This window comes from Papaver somniferum, unplaced genomic scaffold, assembly GCF_003573695.1.
Source record: "Papaver somniferum cultivar HN1 unplaced genomic scaffold, ASM357369v1 unplaced-scaffold_117, whole genome shotgun sequence".
Classification (NCBI taxonomy): Eukaryota; Viridiplantae; Streptophyta; class Magnoliopsida; order Ranunculales; family Papaveraceae; genus Papaver; species Papaver somniferum.
The window spans coordinates 6,813,280-6,833,136 of NW_020620714.1; the positions used below are offsets into that span (position 1 = coordinate 6,813,280).

The 19,857-nt window shown below is 34.6% G+C and overlaps 1 protein-coding gene and 1 long non-coding RNA gene across 2 annotated transcripts; one reads left to right on the forward strand and one right to left on the reverse strand.

Moving 5' to 3' along the window:
• Positions 1-1,059: 1,059 nt before the first annotated feature.
• Positions 1,060-2,459, reverse strand: LOC113329491. The gene is made up of 3 exons (XR_003349913.1): positions 2,225-2,459; positions 1,406-1,723; positions 1,060-1,212 (listed from the first exon to the last, which is right to left on the reverse strand). It is a non-coding gene; the product is annotated as an uncharacterized LOC113329491 (long non-coding RNA).
• Positions 2,460-16,478: 14,019 nt separating this feature from the next.
• On the forward strand, positions 16,479-19,710 carry LOC113330203 (protein ASYMMETRIC LEAVES 2-like). The gene is made up of 3 exons (XM_026577058.1): positions 16,479-16,934; positions 18,026-18,753; positions 19,482-19,710. Exon 2 carries the CDS (start codon positions 18,071-18,073, stop codon positions 18,701-18,703), a length of 633 nt encoding a protein of 210 aa, XP_026432843.1. The 5' UTR covers positions 16,479-16,934; positions 18,026-18,070; the 3' UTR covers positions 18,704-18,753; positions 19,482-19,710.
• The last annotated feature ends 147 nt before the right edge of the window (positions 19,711-19,857 follow it).

A 19,857-nucleotide genomic window follows, 5' to 3' on the forward strand; every position in this document is an offset into this window, starting at 1 on the left:
AGCTAAGGGAATCAAGTGCGTAGTATCCTGCTGGGATCAGAGACGTAGGGAGCGCAACTATAACTTGGTTCAGTGTGAGATTGGTTTGGTTTCAACTAAAGTCCAGTCCGAAGTTAGTTTGGAGTAGGCTAGTGTCTGTAGCGGCTTAATACAGTCTGTGTTCAATCTGTACTAGGTCCTGAGGTTTTTCTGCATTTGCAGTTTCTTCGTTAACAAAATTCTGGTGTCTGTGTTATTTCTATTTCCGAATTATATTGTTTATTTTTATAATTGAAATAATACAGGTTGTGCTTTGAAGTTCAATCAATTAGAATATTCGACCTTTTGGTTGTTGATTTATATTGATTCACACTTGGATATTGGTCTTTGGTACCATCCAAGTTATTCCTTGTATTTGATTAAAGACTCGCTGATTTCTATTAGCTCGAGTAAATCAAATCAAGAGAGAGATAATAACTCCTTGAGATACTTTTATCTATATTGAGTCTGACTGTCTAGTTGATTCTCTAGAAAGTATATCGGAATTAATCCATACAGATTGCTAAGCGAAATATTGGATGGTGTTGACCCCCGCTTTTTCACTAAACATAAAATATATATGTAACTTAAGAAATTAAATATACCTTCACATGGTTGAGCTTTGGAAGACATTGAGGAAACCTAGTTCCCAACTCCTGCACTGCCAGATTTTCCCATTCATGTAATGAGAACCATTATGTTATTCAAATTTGCCCAGCTGACAAGATCAGTGAACTGACCCTTAGTAAATTTTTTTGCTTAACATGAGCTTCAACTCACCATGTGAATTTCACCCCTCTCCCCAGGACGAGATGGGGATGGCTTGGAGTGAGTCCCATTTTCACTTGATCCCAGGAGAACAATGGAGCAACGTATCCACAATGTAATCACTACCGCGTGAAGAAGATGTTGGCAGAGTGCTCGAGGATGATGAAGGTTTTCTCACCACATTAACCACTACTCCCCAACCCCAGTCAGTTGCAGCAGTAGAATCGTTGAAGTAGGAAGGGACTCTAACAACTGCGTTCTTAACAGTAGAACCAAGGTATGCCTCAGCAATCTCACGCATCTGAATCAAGACTGTGGATGAAATTTCCTCGGCAGCTAGATCAGAGAGAACCTCGAATGGCCAGTACTTTATATCACGTTGGACAGTGGTGTCACTGAATCTCCTACCAATTAAACGTTTGGCATCTGTAAATCCAAACAATCACATTATCAATAACTCTTGAAAGCAAACATATTTGGTAAACTACCATCCAAACAGAAGTAACTATATTTGCTACTCATGGATAAATATACAACAAAAAAAAAATAAAAAAATGATACTTCATTCACACTTAAAGATGATGATATGAAAACTCTTAAACCTATTTCCATTATACACCTTGATTGAAAATTCTTGACCATCATATTTGCTTCGGCTTGCACAAAACAGACTCAAAACAAACCAAACTCTCAGCTCAAACCCAACACTCCCTGTCATGGATTCATATCATCTGTTGCAACTTGATGACACCAACTGCTGCACAAAACCATTCTAACCATCGTTGCAATCACCTTAACATGCAGTTACATCATCTTCTTCACGGCTCAACCACACGGTCACAGCAAACTCAAGCTCCCTGCAGTCTCACATCAACTACCAATAGCTCCAACACCGTATCCAATCTCAATATCACCCACAACAAACACCAATTCTTTTCTGCAATAACGCCATCAAATTAAATCATTAAACTCCAATTAAAATCCAAACCCTAGCCAGTCATTCTTGATTTCAATTAAATCATTACATTCCCAAATAATCTCATCAATTTCAGGCTAAATGTTGCTAAGGATTTCCTTGAAAAGTAGTAACAACATAATACATGTACGATACTCTAGGAACCAACAAAACTAACATAATACTTCCTGGAATGCGCCAAATTAAAATATGAAGAAAAGAATACTAAATAGAAGAACAAGCAACTATATCGAATTAATCATCTGTATGTTACATATATATCGAAAGACGAACGAAACCCAAATCGAAAATCACATATAAATCGAAAACCGAATCGAAAATCTCAGATAAAATTGAAACCCTAAACGCTCTCATATAAAGTTGAAAATCTAATTAACTCATCAACACCTTAATGAAACCTTAATCGAAAAGAACAGATCGAAATCAAAAACGAAACACAAATTGAAATCTTTAAGCACTTACATCTTCAGTTTCGGATCGAAACCCTCAAACCATCAAACTGAAACCCAAATTTCACTTCCAGGCTGAAACCCTGAATTCGCTTCTGTAGAGATGAAGAAAGTGGAAAGAGATGAGAAAATAACGGATTCAAACAAAAATCGAAACACAAATCACTTATATTTTATCTTCAGCTTCAGATCGAAATCCTTAAACTGAATCCCAAACTTTGCTTCTGCAGAGATGAGGAAAGTGGAAAGAGAGAAGTGATTCGAGTGAAAAGAGATGAAGTGCGGTTCGAGTCATGTGTATGATTCTATATGACCAAGTGACCATCTCAGCTAAGCTCATGTGCAACTGTGACCAAGGGATGAAATATCCCTAGTTATCCATTGCTTGGGTGGAAAAAAATGAATCTATGACCATGGATGGCACGCGTGGAATCATATCCAGTTACGAATTCGTAACAACTCAAGGAGTTACAAAATCTGACAAGATTGGTAACAGCTTCAAGCTGTTACAACTAGTTTGTAACAGCAATTTCCTGTTACGAATTCGTAACTGCTAGTTGGCTGTTACGAATATCAGTTACAAATCCAAGAAAATGATGTAGTGGAGTTCGGCCGAGAAGTGCTCTAACAATCTCCCTCTTTGTCAATTTTAGTGACAAAACTATTAATACATATGGATTACAAAATAAATAATACTTTGTAGTTTATCCAAATGCTTGATCTCATTGGTTCTTCCACATTACTCGAAATCTTCGTCACTTCCAAGTACTCCATGATTCCATAGATATTCAATTCAGCATCATAGTTGTTGAAGATCCGTAGCAATAACAATGAGAAAATAGTTGCTCTCAATCATTGTTATACAGTGTAATAGTATAATTATATAACATCAAAGTTCAACTGTACCACAACTCTTACAATAATACTATGGTGATATGTATCACTCCCCCTTAGTCACTACTTAATCTCACATGAAAACCACTCCCCTTTACATAATGATCTGTAAACCATATGTATTTGTAGTGTGAACTACACATTAATTCTCCTTCTTTTTGTCAATATAAATTGGCAAAGGTACTAAAACTAGTGGGATCCTAATGAAATTTCCATAGAGATACTTCATGACCAAAAGATAATAACATACCAACTTGTTTATATGCAATCATATAACCGAAGCTACATGCATTCATCAAGGAGTTTAAAAAGATAGAAGAAAACTCCTAGAATATTCCAAAACCGCATTCCCCACAAATATTTGGCAATTAAGCACAAGTTTATAAAGAACTCTCTCCCTTAAAATTTCATTCCCGAAAGAACAACAAGATCGACCTTACTTTTACAAGAAAAAAAGGATTTCTTTGGACATAATCAAATCACATGAAACATGAAGGTATATCCAATGAATCAATTGAATTAAACACAAAGAAAATGATCAGTTCAATTGGTCATGCTCGACATAAGAAAACTTACGGAGCAACACAGTACATACACATGATGTGGATTAGGGAAAGACCAATACTGCGGAATAAACAAAGATTCATTCTATTTTTCATCAATATTTGCAAAATGACATATAATAGAGTCAATATTTGTAAACAAAAGATCATCCTATCTTCCATCAATATTTTCATAAAGGCACAATAGGCTTAACTTTTGTTGTCAAAATTTCATTCTATCTTTCATCAATATTTTCATACCGATATATAATAGAGATAACTTTTGAACACATATGGGATAGTCATAGGTATTCCCTTCGAATACAGTTTCTAAGATATCCCAGGCTTCTTTAGACTTAGTTCATGTAGTTACATTGTGATGAAGATCTAGGGTAATGGCATGTATGATAGTATTTAAAATGTCAGAATTTTGCGTTGCAGCAAGGATTTCTTCTGGACTATATCTACCAATGTCCTTGGGTGTAGATACATCACCTTCTGTATTAACCGGATGATCATAGCCATTCACAACACGTACCCATGTTTGAAAATCACGATATTGAAGAAAAGCACGCATAGCAATTTTCCACCATGAGTAGTTAGAGCCATCGAAGACTGATGGTACGCTTATGGAGATAGAATTTATGTCCATATTCAGATTGCTTACAAACACAGACTTATAAGGTCTTAAATGTATTTTCCTGCTCTGACACCAATTGAAAAATCGGGGGTCTAACAACCACACCTAATATTTCGTTCGGCAGTATGAATAGACAAAATCCAATATACTTTCAAGAGAATCAATTAGACACTGAAACTCAATCTAGAGAAAAGTATATCAATGAGTTAATATCCTAATTTCTCAATTCAACCTGCAATCAAACAAATATGAATTTGCGAGCCAGATTGAATATAAGAGAAATCACTTGAACGGTACCAAAGACCAATGTTCAAGGATCAATCAATTTCAATCAACAACCAAAGGTTGGATTTACCATTTAATCGATTCAACGCACAACCTGTGACATTTGAATTATATAACAAAATATAATGCAGAAAAGAAATAACACAGAAAATAAAATTTTTGTTAACGAGGAAACCGTAAATACAGAAAAACCCCGGGACCTAGTCCAGTTTTGAAAACCATACTGTATTAAGCCGCTACAGACACTAGCCTACTACTAATTAACTTAAGACTAGACTGTAGTTGAATCCTAATCAATCTCACACCGATTCAAGGTACAGTTGCGCTCCTTATGTCTATGCTTCCAGCAATATACTAAGCACTTGATTCCCTTAGATGATATCACCCACAACTAAGAGTTGGTACGACCCAAAGTCGAAGTCTTGATAAACAAATCTGTCTCACATAGAAAAAGTCTATTAGAATAGATAAATTTGTCTTCCCCAAAAATACTTATGAGTTTTGTCCCGTCTTTTGATAAATCAAGGTGCATATGAACCAATTGATAAACCAGACTTATATTCCCGAAGAACATCCTTGTATTATCAATGACCTCACGATAATCTTAAGCATACAGAAGCCAAACAAGATATTGTAGAATCACAAACGATGAGACGAAGATTTTTGTGAATACTTTTTATCTTGCCTATCGGAGATCACTCTCGAGAAAATCTTAGAGAAGATAATACTCAATCACGATAGAACAGGGAAATATTAAAACACGCGCAACTACAGAGAAAATAGTTGGGTCTGGGTTCACAATCCCAATGAAGTTTTCAAGTCGTTAACCTACAAGGTTTCGTGAAAAAACCTAAGGTTAAAGGAGAATCGGCTCTTGCTTATGCAACTAGTATCACACATGAGGTGTGGGGATTAGGTTTCCTAGTTTTTAGAGTTCTCCCTTATATAATTTTCAAATCATGGTTTGCAATCTAAGTTACGTTGGTAACCAAGCATTCAATATTCACCGTTAGATGAAAACCTGATTCAACTCAAGCTAATATCTTTCAACCGTTAGATCGAACATAGCTTGTTATACACAAATGGAATGTACCTTCATTAGCTTTCAGTAACCGTACCTAAACGTGTACACTAGGTTGGCTCAACGGTAGTTAACCAAAGTTAGCTATATGAACAATTTCATATCAACCTTATTCATCTTAACTACATCTAATTCAAATGACTCAAATAAAACTAGTTATAGCGTTGTTCAATTGCTATATTATCATAGAAGTATACAAGAACACAATTGAAGCAAAATCAGTTTGATTCCAATTCATGAACATTATAGCCATGGTTTGCAAAGATTTCATTCCTTATTATATAAATTTATTAGTTCATCAAAAAACCGATTTTAGAACAATATTCACTTAGGTTTGCAATCCGGTACGCATACCTTACTGACCGGACTGAGTTTTGGTTCGCCAGTATGCGAATGGGTACGCATACCTTAATCACTTCCAAACTCCAACAGAAATTTCTGGACCTATACCTTACGCAAGCACGCGTACCGGTATGTGTACTTCGGTACCCGGACTTTCACAAACCAACAGGTACGCATACGGGTATGCATACTATGGTTCTCGGACATGGATTACATATATGAAAGTACGCATACTATATTCAAATCCAGTTGTTCTAAACTCTATTTAAATCATTAAAACTTTCTTAGAGGATGACAATAGTCGTTTTCACACATTATTAGCATCAAAGCCATTTTCAAGTTATTGAAATAATCATAACGAAACATTCCAAGTCTACACCAAATGATTGTATCACAAAAACCATGTAAGATGTTACTCGACAATTTTCACATGATTATCTTTTGACTTTCGTCAAGAATATAAGATGAACCTGGTTGAAGCGAAAGCTTACCAACACATATTTCGAGAAATATGTAAGCGAGTTAAACTCATCTCGAAATCTCAAATGTGTATAATCGAATACTATATAGTAATACGACTTTTGTCTCAATATAGGAGATTGAGTAGAAATAGACTTTCCAAGTGACAGATGAGTTTCAATCTCCATATACCTTTTGTTGATGAAGTTCCACAAGATTTCCTTAGTAGTTCTTCGTCTTCAATTGATGAATGCCATGAAGTTTAATGCTCAACTACACAATCTATCCTAGTCTGAGACATCACTATTAATAGACTAGAAATCAAGACTTATAGTTTTTATCACTAACATTGAAAAACAAGCTTGAGATATAAACGCTTGCGAGTTCGACCGAGAAGTTCTCTAACAAGTACGTGTACAAGGTATGTGAACTACTTCCAGTTCGTGAGACATATTGCTAAGGTATGCATACCGAGTATGGGTTCTAGTACGCATACTTCCCTTACGTTCACGAGTACAGAAGTTTTGGATTGCATACTAAGTATGTGTACCAAGTTGTCATTGACGATCTTAGAACTTGTCCAATACGTCTACCGAGTATGCTTACTAAAGTTTCAGACACAATCTAGTTTCGCCAGTACGTGTACTGAGTACTCATACTATAGCTCCGGACCTATCACAGTTACGCCAGTACGTGTACTAGGTACGTATAGTGAATTTCCGGACCCAAACTAGTATCTCCAGTATGTGTACTAGGTATGCATACTGTCATGTATCCAGAATTCAGTAGTTCTAAATAACTCTCGATAATCAATGTGAAACATCCTCGAAAAACGACTTAGATAATCTTACACATACCACTTGTTCCAAGTAATTCTCAATTGATCACTTAATTAACACGAAACATCCCAAGTTAATATTAAATGATAATCTTACACAAATTATGTAAAATGTTTTAATGTTGTTTCACATGATTGAATAGAATCAAATCGAAACATTCCTGGTTATCTTCAATTGATCTTCTTGAACAATAAATTGTTCTAATGACATTAAGCTTAACTCATATTTCGAGAAATAAATTACGAGATAAACTCGGATTGGAATTTCTAATGTGTAACGATTTAAAATCTACATAACCATATGACTTAATCTCATTTAGTATATAGAATAGTGAATATCTGGGTGAATAAATGATTCAGTCTTCACACACCTTTTGTCGACGAAGTTCTTCCAAAGTATTCAGTAGATCTTCTTCATAAATAGGTGAACGTCGTGAAGTCCGATGCTCAACTACAAACTTCTATCCTAATCGGAGACATGACTACATGGTAAACTAGAAATCAAGATATAGTTTTGATCAACTAAATTTGACAAAATACTTGAAATAGCAATATTTGTGAGTTCGACCGAGCAATGCTATAACAGTGTGGACTAGGTTCATCTTGGAAAACTTAAGAACATTTAGCCGAATTGACATTTTGTGTTTAACAGAGTTATGTTCGGCAATGTCGAGACCACCATGCTCCTAAACAAACCTAAAATAAAACCAAAACATACATTTACAAAAAGCTCAGTTAGGTAACTATAAGGTTCGGCTAGGAAATTAGAAAATTTCAACTGGGAAACTCGAAAGTTCGCTTGGATATATTTTTTAAGAAATAGTCCAACTGTTTCTTCATGTTCTTGATTTCCATCAGATTCCACTGGTTCTATTTTATTTTTTTGAAACATAATTCCTAGCAATAAGTTCTCTCTGTAATTTCAATTTTTATGATTACTACTCAATTTATCAATCACAGATATATAAATAATATATGGTTTAGTCGGAAAGTAATTTCTAATATGCAAATTTTTAAAATCCGATTATGAAAGTTGAAGAGGGAATATGAGGAGAAGAAAAGATTTTAAGACGAAAATAAGCTAGTAATAAAAATTGTACTTTTACGTTTGTTAATACGAGTTTTAATTAGGTATTAATTTTTGAATTAGGCTAATTTACATAAGGGACAACTATCTCATTTTACTATAACTACAGCGCCCCTTGGCTCATCACAATGAATGGCCTAGGTGGATAATAATGGACCTCATAAAAATGTGATGTTGTTCCAAGAAAGACAAAAATATTTGTTCCTACGGGGGCAAAAAAAGATATTCAAGGCTTATGTAAAAATAAATTTTAGACAGATGAAATACTTCTATACAAATTTAAGCCAGCGGTACAAATATCCCCCCCACCCCACCCCCACACACACTCGAAATTCCAATTTGTCTCAAGGGGTGGTGCCGTGTATGTTGAGTCCCGCCATGCCACAATAGTGACACAGTATGGTAGGTCTAAGTCGTGCACAGTTCCATGCACGGCTACATTTAAGACTTGAAAGCAGGTTAATTAGATGAGGGGAGGGGGGAAAAGAACAAACATTCATTTCCCAATACAAAAACAGTCTCCTCTCATCTCTCATCACACAACACCGCTAGCTTTGAATGCAATAGACAAATCAGAGAATACAATCCCATCCATAAGTAAATCCCCCCACATGAAATGTCACTTATCATTCCCTATCTCTTCTGCTTAAATATACCATTTCATTCAATTCATTCACTACAATGACCAAATACGACATGTTTGTTCTCTCCCTCACCCCCACCATCACACTCTTATTCTTTACACAGATATCCATGATCCATCAGTCAACCTTCAATCCCTTTCTCACTTCATCTCTTGTCATGTATGTATTTACTCTTTATAGGTTTTTGGGGACTCATCACATATTATTATTTGCAGCTTGCTAGTTTGCCATGCCATGCCATTCCAGGGCCACTTGTTGAAATTTGAAACCAGAACAGCAAAAGCCAAAGAGAAGTTACATGTCTTATATCTAGGGTTTATATAAGAGGGCCAAGCTATGTTCGACAACAGTATTTTCTCTGTTGATGCATCAGTTAGCCTTGTGATTCATTGATTATGTATGTATGCAGCCGGCAGCCCTTCTGAAAACCATGGTTGTGCTGGATAATTAATTGCCAATAGTTTTCAAATTGCTATATATCACTACATCAATAAATTGGTCGGTTATTCATTTTTGGATCTGGAGATTTTGCAAGAGTAATATTTGATGGTCAATTGCCTATAGTTTTGTGTACGAACAAGTTTACACCCATCCATAGAAAACTCCAAGTTTCAGCTGGATAATCGTTTTAGAGACGGCATTTTTTTTGTGTCGAAACATTCGGCTGGAAAAAAAATCCAGGATGCTGAAAAGTAAGCCTTAGCAAAGCTTCGAATTTCGAACTTGTATCCCCTTTCTGTAGAGACACGGCTTGATTTAGGCTGTGATTTTGATTTTTAAATATTGAGTTTTCTAACAATTTCTCACGGTGGATTAAATTTCTTACTACTATTTTGTAAACTATTATGTACGCCAATAATATTTTTTCCACCGGTGACGGAACTGGGTGCTCGAATCACCTCCAAAATTCAACAACCTTTGCATTAGCTTATTTTTCTACGACATTTTTTAGATTTTTTTTATAGCACCTGGGAATAGTATACTATGCTCTACTGTTTTTGCTCACCTAAACCTTATGACTTGTCCTTAGTTAGTCCCGTTTGTGCTAAAAACATTTGCATTTTTTTTTTGTAGCATAAAATTTATAGATTAATTAGAGGGCAATTATACGAGAGTACATGATACCGAGAGATTTATCAGTTACAATTGAATGGCATGCCATGAATCCAGCATTTTTTTCTTCATCTTCTTCTACTTTTCTCTTTGTTTTTTCTTTTAAATTTTTTTTTGAAGGTCCCTCATGTTAATCATTGTGGTAACTTATGGTCATCAGCAGGTTCTTAGTTTATACCTAATTATTTTATTAAGGGAACATATGAAAGCGTGAGACAGTAGTCATAGTAGTGATTAGCTCCGTGCCTACCCTCCTTAATAGCAGAGAGGCGCCCGGTTTCTTTGGCAGATGAGGATGTGATTAGAGTAGCTATTCAATTAGTAGACATGTGGTTAGGGTATTCCTATTACACGCTTTAGGGGCTTAGCTCAGAACAAATGGGTAGTCATTCAGTGAATGTTTCTGTCTCCTTATTTACTTTGATGCATTAATTGCTAGAGACACCTGCAACTCCCCCGACCTTTCATTTCTCCTTTAAGTTACTTGATTTAATACTAAACATACATTCTTCTTCCTTCGTTTAAGTTGCAAAGTAGAAATAAAGTAGTGTAAGAATGTAGGAGTAGTGAACATTAATCAAGAGTCTAATAATGAATAATAGTCCATGACTCCAAGAAAATTAGAATTTTTTACTTCAAAGTGTACTTACCTTTTTATAATTGGTCATTAAAGATAATTTTCTGCGGATTTGGTTTCAAATTTTATTTATTTGTTTTGTTTCTTTTTGCTGTGGTAAGTCGGTAAGGTAATCTGCAGTTCAGTTTGTCTTTCTGCAAATATTGATAGTTGATACGAGAGTAGTCAAATTCTCCGGTCGCCATACGAATCGACTTTTCTTGTATGATGTTTTTTTTTTTCAAAAAAAATAATAATCATACATACAAGTACATGAAATCTCTTATTAGATTTTGTGTGTTCATTTGTCGTTCTACGTATGTCATTTTCAGCCGTCCCTTGCTAATAATTTTGTGGATGATATGATGAATTCAGTGTAGTATAGCTCGATAGTTTAATTCAAGGTTTGAAAAACGGCCGTTTTTTCCGAAAAAACGTCCGTTATAACGCTCACGCCCATATACCGTGTCCGTGAGGTTCACCAACACGCTTACCTAAATAACACCGATAAATAGGAAAAAATGGCGTTATTTAGACCCGTTATAACCGTTTTCACACCTGTGATTACCGTTTTTCTAAAATTAATATTTCAGTTTTTTTCTTCTAAATAACATTTTAACACACGTTTTTTACACCGTATTTTCCGTTTTCATACCGGTTAAACCCGTTTTTAAGGAAAAAAAATTTGAGTTGGAGAAATTCTTATACAATTTTTAATTTCAAACTTACAACTAAAATTTCATAAATAATCATTAAACACTTCAAATGTTATAAACTTACAATAAGTAACCTAGTGACAGTAGTGCTTGAAATTTTAAACTTAGACAAACCAACTTGTACCGGCATTTTTTTTCGACTTATTCAAGTATTTTCTGTTTTCTCGACGATTCTCAGTTGATTCCTCCTCCTCTTCCTCCGCCTCATATTGGTTCGCGTAATGCATTTGGCTGTCGTAGTTAACAGTATCGTCATCTTCATAACCATAGTCTTCTTCCTCATTATCATTACGATTATCTACTTCATTATTGATATTAATATTGGAATTATACTCTTCATTAATTCCTCGGGTATCTTCTTCTGGACGATCTTCAGTGTAATGATAATTGTATATGGGATTTTCATTTTCATGACCTTGTGTATTGTCTCCAAATGTTAGGTTACCAAAGTCATAAACAAAGTTACTCACTGGCAACCTTTGATATGAGATTTCAACTTCTGGATCATGCCATTCGTATGGTGGAGGGAGAGGCTCTGGATTATTAGCTGCTTCCTCTTCCAATTCATTTAACCAATGTTCTTCCTGAGGTAAAACTGGTGTTTCATCATCCCCTGCTATCCAATCAAGCATATTTTCATCTGTCAGCAGGCTATGAACATCGTGGACATCGATGTTATGTCGCTTTGCTTTACCTTGAACTCTTTGCTGCTCCAATCTTAAATTGTACTGAACATATACTAAATCGTTTATTCTTGACGAAACTAAGCGGTTGCGTAGTTTGGTGTGAATTCTTTCAAACACACTCCAATTCCTCTCGGATCCAGACGATGTGTTTGTCTGGCTTAGTATCTTTACCGCGATCCTCTGGAGTGATGGAAACTGAGCACCGTGTGACAACCACCAGCTTCAGGATCACCTTGCAGAGCAGCCAATCTTGCTGATGGTGATGCAAATTGGCCTTGCATCATTTGCATTCTTCCCGCCTAAAAATATCAAAAACTGTGAATAGAAATTCATATAATTACGAAATTAATTGTTAATAAAAATTCACACCTCTAGCATGCATGTCGCTTGTTCTTGAGGGATACTAATCATTTTTGATATAACTTTACTGAGACAAATTTGGGGCTGAGAAATTTCATTGTTGATGAGATTGGCTGCTGGGTTGTAGATATAATATGGATTCAGAAAATGCGCTGCAGCATGAAGAGGAGAACTCAACTGATCTTTCCATCGTCGGTTAATCACACCTACAATAGAATTATTTCGAGTTTTACCCAAACCCCTTTCTATAGTTTCCACACATGTAGCAAGTGCATGAAACAAATAACCCATGGTAGGTTTATCTGAATCCAAGAAACGGATCATTTTCAATAAAGGATCACTTTCACATAGCAATAAGTGACATATATCAATTCATCATGCCATTTTTTTTTATAAAGAAACAATGATTTTTTACGTGCCAACTGATTCAAGTTGATGGACTATTTAATTATGAATATTAACATTTATTAAAACATTTCTTAAATAAATGATAATAAAATGAACAAAAAATCTATATTTCTTAAAACATTTCTTAGATAAAAATGAAACATTTATTAAGTAAATATACGTTAATAGAATGAAACATTTCTTCACTTAACATTTCTTAAATATTTCTCAAACATCATGAAAGAAAAAAACATCGATATTTCTCAAACATCTATATTCACTACTCTAACATCATGAAAGAAAAAAACGATAATAAATAAATTAATAACGTATTAATAAATTATATCTCTAATTGAATGAAAAATCTACAAAAAATAATTAATATTACCTCTTAAACTTGTATTTGAGAAATTCAAAATGTAAAGCATTCCTTTGAGCAAGAAGCAGAGAACCAGAGAACCAGAGGTATTGATTTCATTTCAATTCTCTTCTTGTCCTTTTAAAGCATTCCTTTGGGCAAGAAGACATAATAGCTAGAAAATCGAAATATTCTTGAAACATTTGGAATCTCGTTGCATGCGTATATAAGCACAGGCTAGCTATGTCTTTGATCATGAAACCAACTACTCTTTTTACTTTTTTTTTTGTTTTATTTCTTTAACTTTTGAGTCTGAACTCTAAAGTACAGAACACATGTAGCATATACTGTACACACCTCCAAATGCAAAAGAAAAAGATAAATCGACTCCTTGACTTCCCTCTCTCACTCTCTTTTTCTCTAGCTAGTCTCTGACTCTCTTCCTGTTGCATTCCTTGTTGGTTAGTCTTGTAGCAAGTAGCTAAGAGCCTAGGAGTATTATTTGACAACAAAGTTTTGACTGCTTTTGAATCCGAATATGCATTATTGAAATATTGGGGAATGCATTGAACTATTCGAGTGACAACTTGAACATATCAAGTGGATAGTGATAGTATGCGTGTATAAATATTGTCGGTAGATGATAACTACAATGCATTGTTATAAGTCATAGACTTAGGGTTGTGAATTTTACTAGATATCCTTAAATTTGTATGTTAAAAACCCATAAACAAATAAATAAAAAATCAAATAAATAAATTAAACCAAAAAAAATGAAAAAACGTAGTAACAACGTTATTTAGACCCGTTGTAACCGTTTTCACAGCTGTAATTACCGTTACATAGGAAATTCAGATCACAAATTATTTATTTTTCTTATTTAACCGTTATCACACCCGTTATTTTAAAAAAAAAAACGTCAAAAAAACGCGTTTTATTCCTATATAACGCGTTTTTGACCCAAAACGTGCTCACACCCGTCAAAACACGTTATAACGGTCACGCCTAGTACCTGTGACCTGGGCCGTGACCCGTTTTTCGAACCTTGGTTTAATTACTTCACTGCACAGTAAACTTATAAGCGTTTGATTATCTTTACAGTTTAACTGGGCACTCATCGAATGTTATAACAGATCAAACAAATAAAATTAATCAAAAGCGGTAAAAAAAATTATATTTTTGCTTTCGGTCCGTATCAATGAAACCGCCACATCGTATAAGTGGCAAGAAATACACTAGCGGTACCTAATACGAATGCTGTTGGAAATCGCATTAAAAGAGAGGATGCAACGCAATCAGAGATGTTGTACTTTAGGGTTCAGAAATAATTTACGGAAAATGGGTCATTTATCCAAATATTTTTAAAACATGGTTCAAATGGACGAGTAAAAATTAGTACGGGTGAAATGAACACTAAAAAATTAACTAGGATGAAACTGGATTCATCCTGACTTAAACTAAAAAAATGGTAAGGATGAAACTGAATGCATCCTGATATAAATTAAAAATAAGAAAAAATATTTGAAAATGGGTAGGATAAAACTTTTTAATCCTGCCTATTTTTACATTTTTATCCATTTAAACAGTATCAAAATTTAAGTGTCATTTTCATCCAGGAATTGTTGATTTTGATCATTTTAACCAATTTGTGAATAATTTATACTCATCACAAGAGGAGACCCTCCCGACCTTCATGTCATCGCGGTAAACATATTTAAGCAAATATCCAACAACGGTTCATGCCTGTGAACCTGCTGAACCCGTGCCTCCCATTTTCTCAGCTCATCTAATCTGTATCCATTTTTTACCATTCAGGGGGTTAACTATTTTAGGTAAGTATATAGTTAATTTCAAAACACGTGTCAATCAAATGTTGCAGAGATTGTACCTATATTTGTCTGTATACTCTGCCATGTAAACAGACGGGAGTTTAAGATGCGTCTCAGTTAGTTGAGCATGTTTCACCCACATTATTTCTTTGGGTGATTTACACCCACGGTATCGTATCCCGGAAAATACGCTCTTGAGTCTTGACTGTAATGTTTTTGTTCACCCAACCCTACTACTATTTGGCCGCGTATGTTAATTTTCTGGCGATGTTGGCTGCGTTGGCTAGGAAATGGGGAGGGATTTTTTCAATTGAAATGGAACTATGTCAAAAATGTATGACTAAAGGTCAAGAAAGATGCAGTCCAACTTTTAACAACCAATATTCGGAGGACAGTCTGTGTGTAGATGCAAGGAGAGTGTCCGTTCACACATTATTCCACAACAAATTAGGCCTTAGATTCATTTTTCTTTTTACGAAATTAAGTTTTAAAACTGATATTTCAGCCAAAAAGTGATATTGAGACAGTGTCAATAAACAAGTTCTTGGGCGTGATTATCTAGTACGAATGACGAAGCCGGCACAACAATGAAATATCAAAATGCTTACAGATCAAATAGCTTTAGACTTAAAAAAATTACCCCGTAAAATTGTTTTGGAAAGAAGATGTTGCCTGAATTATTGGAGGTTAGTCTAGTTAGTCAGGAGTCTGATTCTCAAGTAGGAAGTCAGCGGATTGAATACGTGTTCAAAAGGTTGGAGATCCAAATAATAATAATCATATTGTGGGGAATGAGCTGCGTCTTCTTAGGGAAGTAGGCACAGTGGCTTCCGCTGCCAGGGGCAGGACCTGGCCTATGCCAAGTTCTAAACAAACAGGAAAAAAGAAACAAGATTTTGCGTGTGAAATCACTTGATCCAAGATATTCAAATCAACAATTGAGATAACTTTCAAGATTCTATACGGGATTTCCTCACTTATCGTACCAGTTACCATTGACTCAGTAAAAATTCTACCGGAATCAGGTGTCCAAGTAAACTAGACATTGACCTTATTCTCAACAATTTTGACCGAAACTCTAGCTAGCTAGAAACAAACCCAAACCCAATACCCTGAGGGCCTGAACTAAATACACATAATACATCATTTCACTTGGCATTCCTTCTTCTCTCCCTAAGATTTTTCATCAGTAGTGATGATGTTGCAGTACTAAATACTCTCCATCTCCTCTTTATCAATGTGGGTCCCATATCTTTGATACTAATAGTATTTCAGAATTATTTTAATTTTTTTATTGCTCTCTCTCAATCAATCTCTATACCACATAATTCATTCTATATCACTCACTATCATCATCGTTTTCCTCTCTGTTTTTTAGCCGTGATTTGGTTTTCAAAGAGAAGGAGGCCATCTTTATATGCTTCACCTCTGCTACTTTCTAGAATTCTCTCTCTCCCTCTCTCTCTTTCTGAAATCTCTCCTCTCTGAGTGAGTCCTATACTACTACTACTAATACTGGTGCTACTGCTACTACTCTGCTCCCTTTGTGTGTGTGCTTCCCTTTTATCTTGCTGAAATATCCCCTCTTAAAAATAGGAGAAGAGATTACATTTTATCTATCTATCTATCTATCTGACTCCCCGGCCTGTTGTTAAGCTCAAGACAGATACTACCTCCACAAAATTTTTACAGTCATCATCATCATCATTCAGTACTATTTGAATCATTATTTCTCTTTCACCTCTCTTTTTATTTCTTGAACCCAAGAGTTGAATTATTGATTCATCAATCGCGAGGAGGAGGAAGAAGAAGAAATCAAGAAAAAGACGCGTCAAGAAAATAAAAGGTGTGTAATTTTCTTGTAGACTTTTTTCTTTTTGGTTGCTTCGATTAGAGTTGAGAATGAATTAAGAACAAAGAAAAAGAAGAATTTTTTTTCCTTTTTATGAAACCAAGAAATGATGAATGAAGAATGAAAGACTTTTTTCTTCATATTTCCGAGTATGTACGTGTGTTTAGAGAGGAAGGAAGGAAGATCCATACGCTAGCTCTCTACCGCCTCTACCTATAGAGCTAGGGTTTAATTCTCTATATTTTTTCAATATTTTCAAGAAAATGAATTTTATTTGTTTTTGCTCGATGAAATTAATTATATTTATTCACGGAAAACCCCATTTATCAAAAATTAATAATCACTTCACGCGATCCAATTTGTGATAAGTCGGCAGCCAGGCAAATTCTTGAAACCCTAAATACACTCAAGTTTGAGTGAGTAATCCCTATTTTCTCCCAAGGTCCACTTTTGAATTTTCTAAATTCTATTAGTAAATATTTCAGTTTTGATATTTGAAGAGTTTTATCAAACTAAAATCTTGAGAGGATCTGAAATTTTTGAAAAAATAATTTTTTGGTTAAGAGTATATATTTTGTTGATATTACCTGTATATGATAAATATACTCAGTGTTTCTCATTTAGTTCAATTGAAATTTTTAAAATTTTAGAGAATATATATTATTGATTGTTTCTCTTTGAAGATCAAACAAAATATATAAGGTACTTGAAAATCTTCATTCTCTGATTTCTTTCTTTGTTTACAAGATATTGGGGGTTGTATTTCTACTTCTAGATTATTGAGTCAATTTCATCTACTCTTTCAAAGAATAGGGTTTTGTTTTCTTCTTTGTTTTGATACCAACTCCATGGTACGATTTATTCTTCTGAGAATTCAATTCGTACCCTGATTTTTCTCTATCAGAGAAAATTCATTATTCTTTTTGTTTACCAATATGACCATGTTCTTGATAAAATTTACAGATGTAGCAAATTAAATTCTGATTTTTTTTTTTTTTTGTTTCATCATAAGTGGTGTAGTATAGTTTTGCTTTAATTCCCTGCTAAACCCTAGTTTCTTGATTATTTTTCATTTCATGAATCAGGTTTGAAGAACCAATTTTGATAACTCAGTGGTGGTATTGCAAAATATGGCATCATCATCAAACTCACCATGTGCTGCTTGCAAATTTCTCCGTCGAAAGTGTCAACCGGAATGTGTATTTGCACCGTATTTTCCACCGGATCAGCCACAGAAATTTGCCAATGTCCATAAAGTCTTTGGTGCAAGCAATTTAACTAAACTACTGAATGAGTTGCATCCAAATCAACGTGAAGATGCTGTTAATTCACTTGCATACGAAGCGGATATGCGTCTGCGTGATCCTGTCTATGGTTGTGTAGGTGTAATCTCAATCCTTCAGCACCAACTTCGTCAATTACAAATGGATCTTAGTTGTGCAAAATCTGAACTCTCCAAGTATCAAAATGTGGGAATTACTGGTGCTGCTGCACATGGACTATTTGCAGCGGCAGCGGCTGCAGCTCATCCACAAATGGGTATTGGATTATTAACAGGAAGGGATCCTACTCACCATCACCACCACCACCAATTTTTCTCTAGAGATCCTCATCAACAATCTCTTAGGAGTTTTGATGGTAATGGTGTTTATGATGCTAGTGGTCTTGTTGCTGCCATGAATGTTTCGTCAACCATTGGTCAATTAGGTCAATTTCATCAACCAAGAACTGCTGGAGGAGATGATAGAATTGGACCTTCTTAGAGTTTCTTATTATCTGGTTTAATGCTCTTATGAATCAAAATCTTTTACAAGTAAGTTCAATCTCATTCTTCTTATTTTTTTATTTTTTTTTATTTTTTTTAATTTTTTTTTTTGCATTTAGACCTATTGATTGTTATGTTTCTTTATTAGACCTGCTGTTGTTAAATTAGGCTTCCTTTCCATATCATTAACAAATCCAAATATGGCAAAGACTTTGTAATTATCAAGGACTAATACTAAAGCAAAGAATTGAACTAGGACTTGATCATTGTCTAGCCCTTAGCTATAACAAGATTGTGATGTTTGATAGAGGAGTTGAGTGTGATAAGAGGGATAATGAAAAGTCAAAAACAAAACAAAAAAAACTCATCATTATCAGTTTTGTAATTTAAACAGAAAACCAGATATGTAGGGGTGCTATAGCTAGAGTTTTGATATGACTCACCAACTAACTATAACTTCCTTCCTCCATTAAAGTTGACCTATAATATATTTTGTTTTTTGCACTGTAAAATCAACAGACAGCGAAAAGATATGTCCATGATTTTGACCAATTTTAGGACTCTATTTATCCTCTAAACTAAACATGAATGTGAAACCTAAGATATTGTAGCTAGACTAGTAGTATCTACCATGCACCCACAATTTGCTATTGCTTTTTGATTTTGATTTTTATTTTGTATGTTGCATTTCAATTTCAAGTGGGTTGCTAAGTAATTTGCTCATGCACAATTTTGTTGATTCATGTCTTCTAATGGATTAATAGTTTGGATTTCAGTTATTGCAGATGGTCTAAAGGAATGAAGTCTCCAGGGAGAAAGACGGATATGAAGATGATGAGCTTAATATTTTTCTATCTTTTTTCTTCTTCTCCTTAATGTCAGAAATCCCATTGAAGGAAAAATAGGTTTATTATCATATATTTACACAGTTACTTGGCTCCTTTTCAAGTTATTATTTCTTCTTTTATGCACAAAATTTGTAGTAAGAAAACTGTTGTCATCAATCATGGCCCTTTCTCTATTTCTACCCACTCTAAGTATCATTTATAGAAATATATGAAGCTTTTTTTTTTCTTGAGAAATCTTCATGAATGTTAGGTTTTTGTTTTTTTTTTTGTTTTTTGAATTTTGATCCATTCATTCACACTGAAA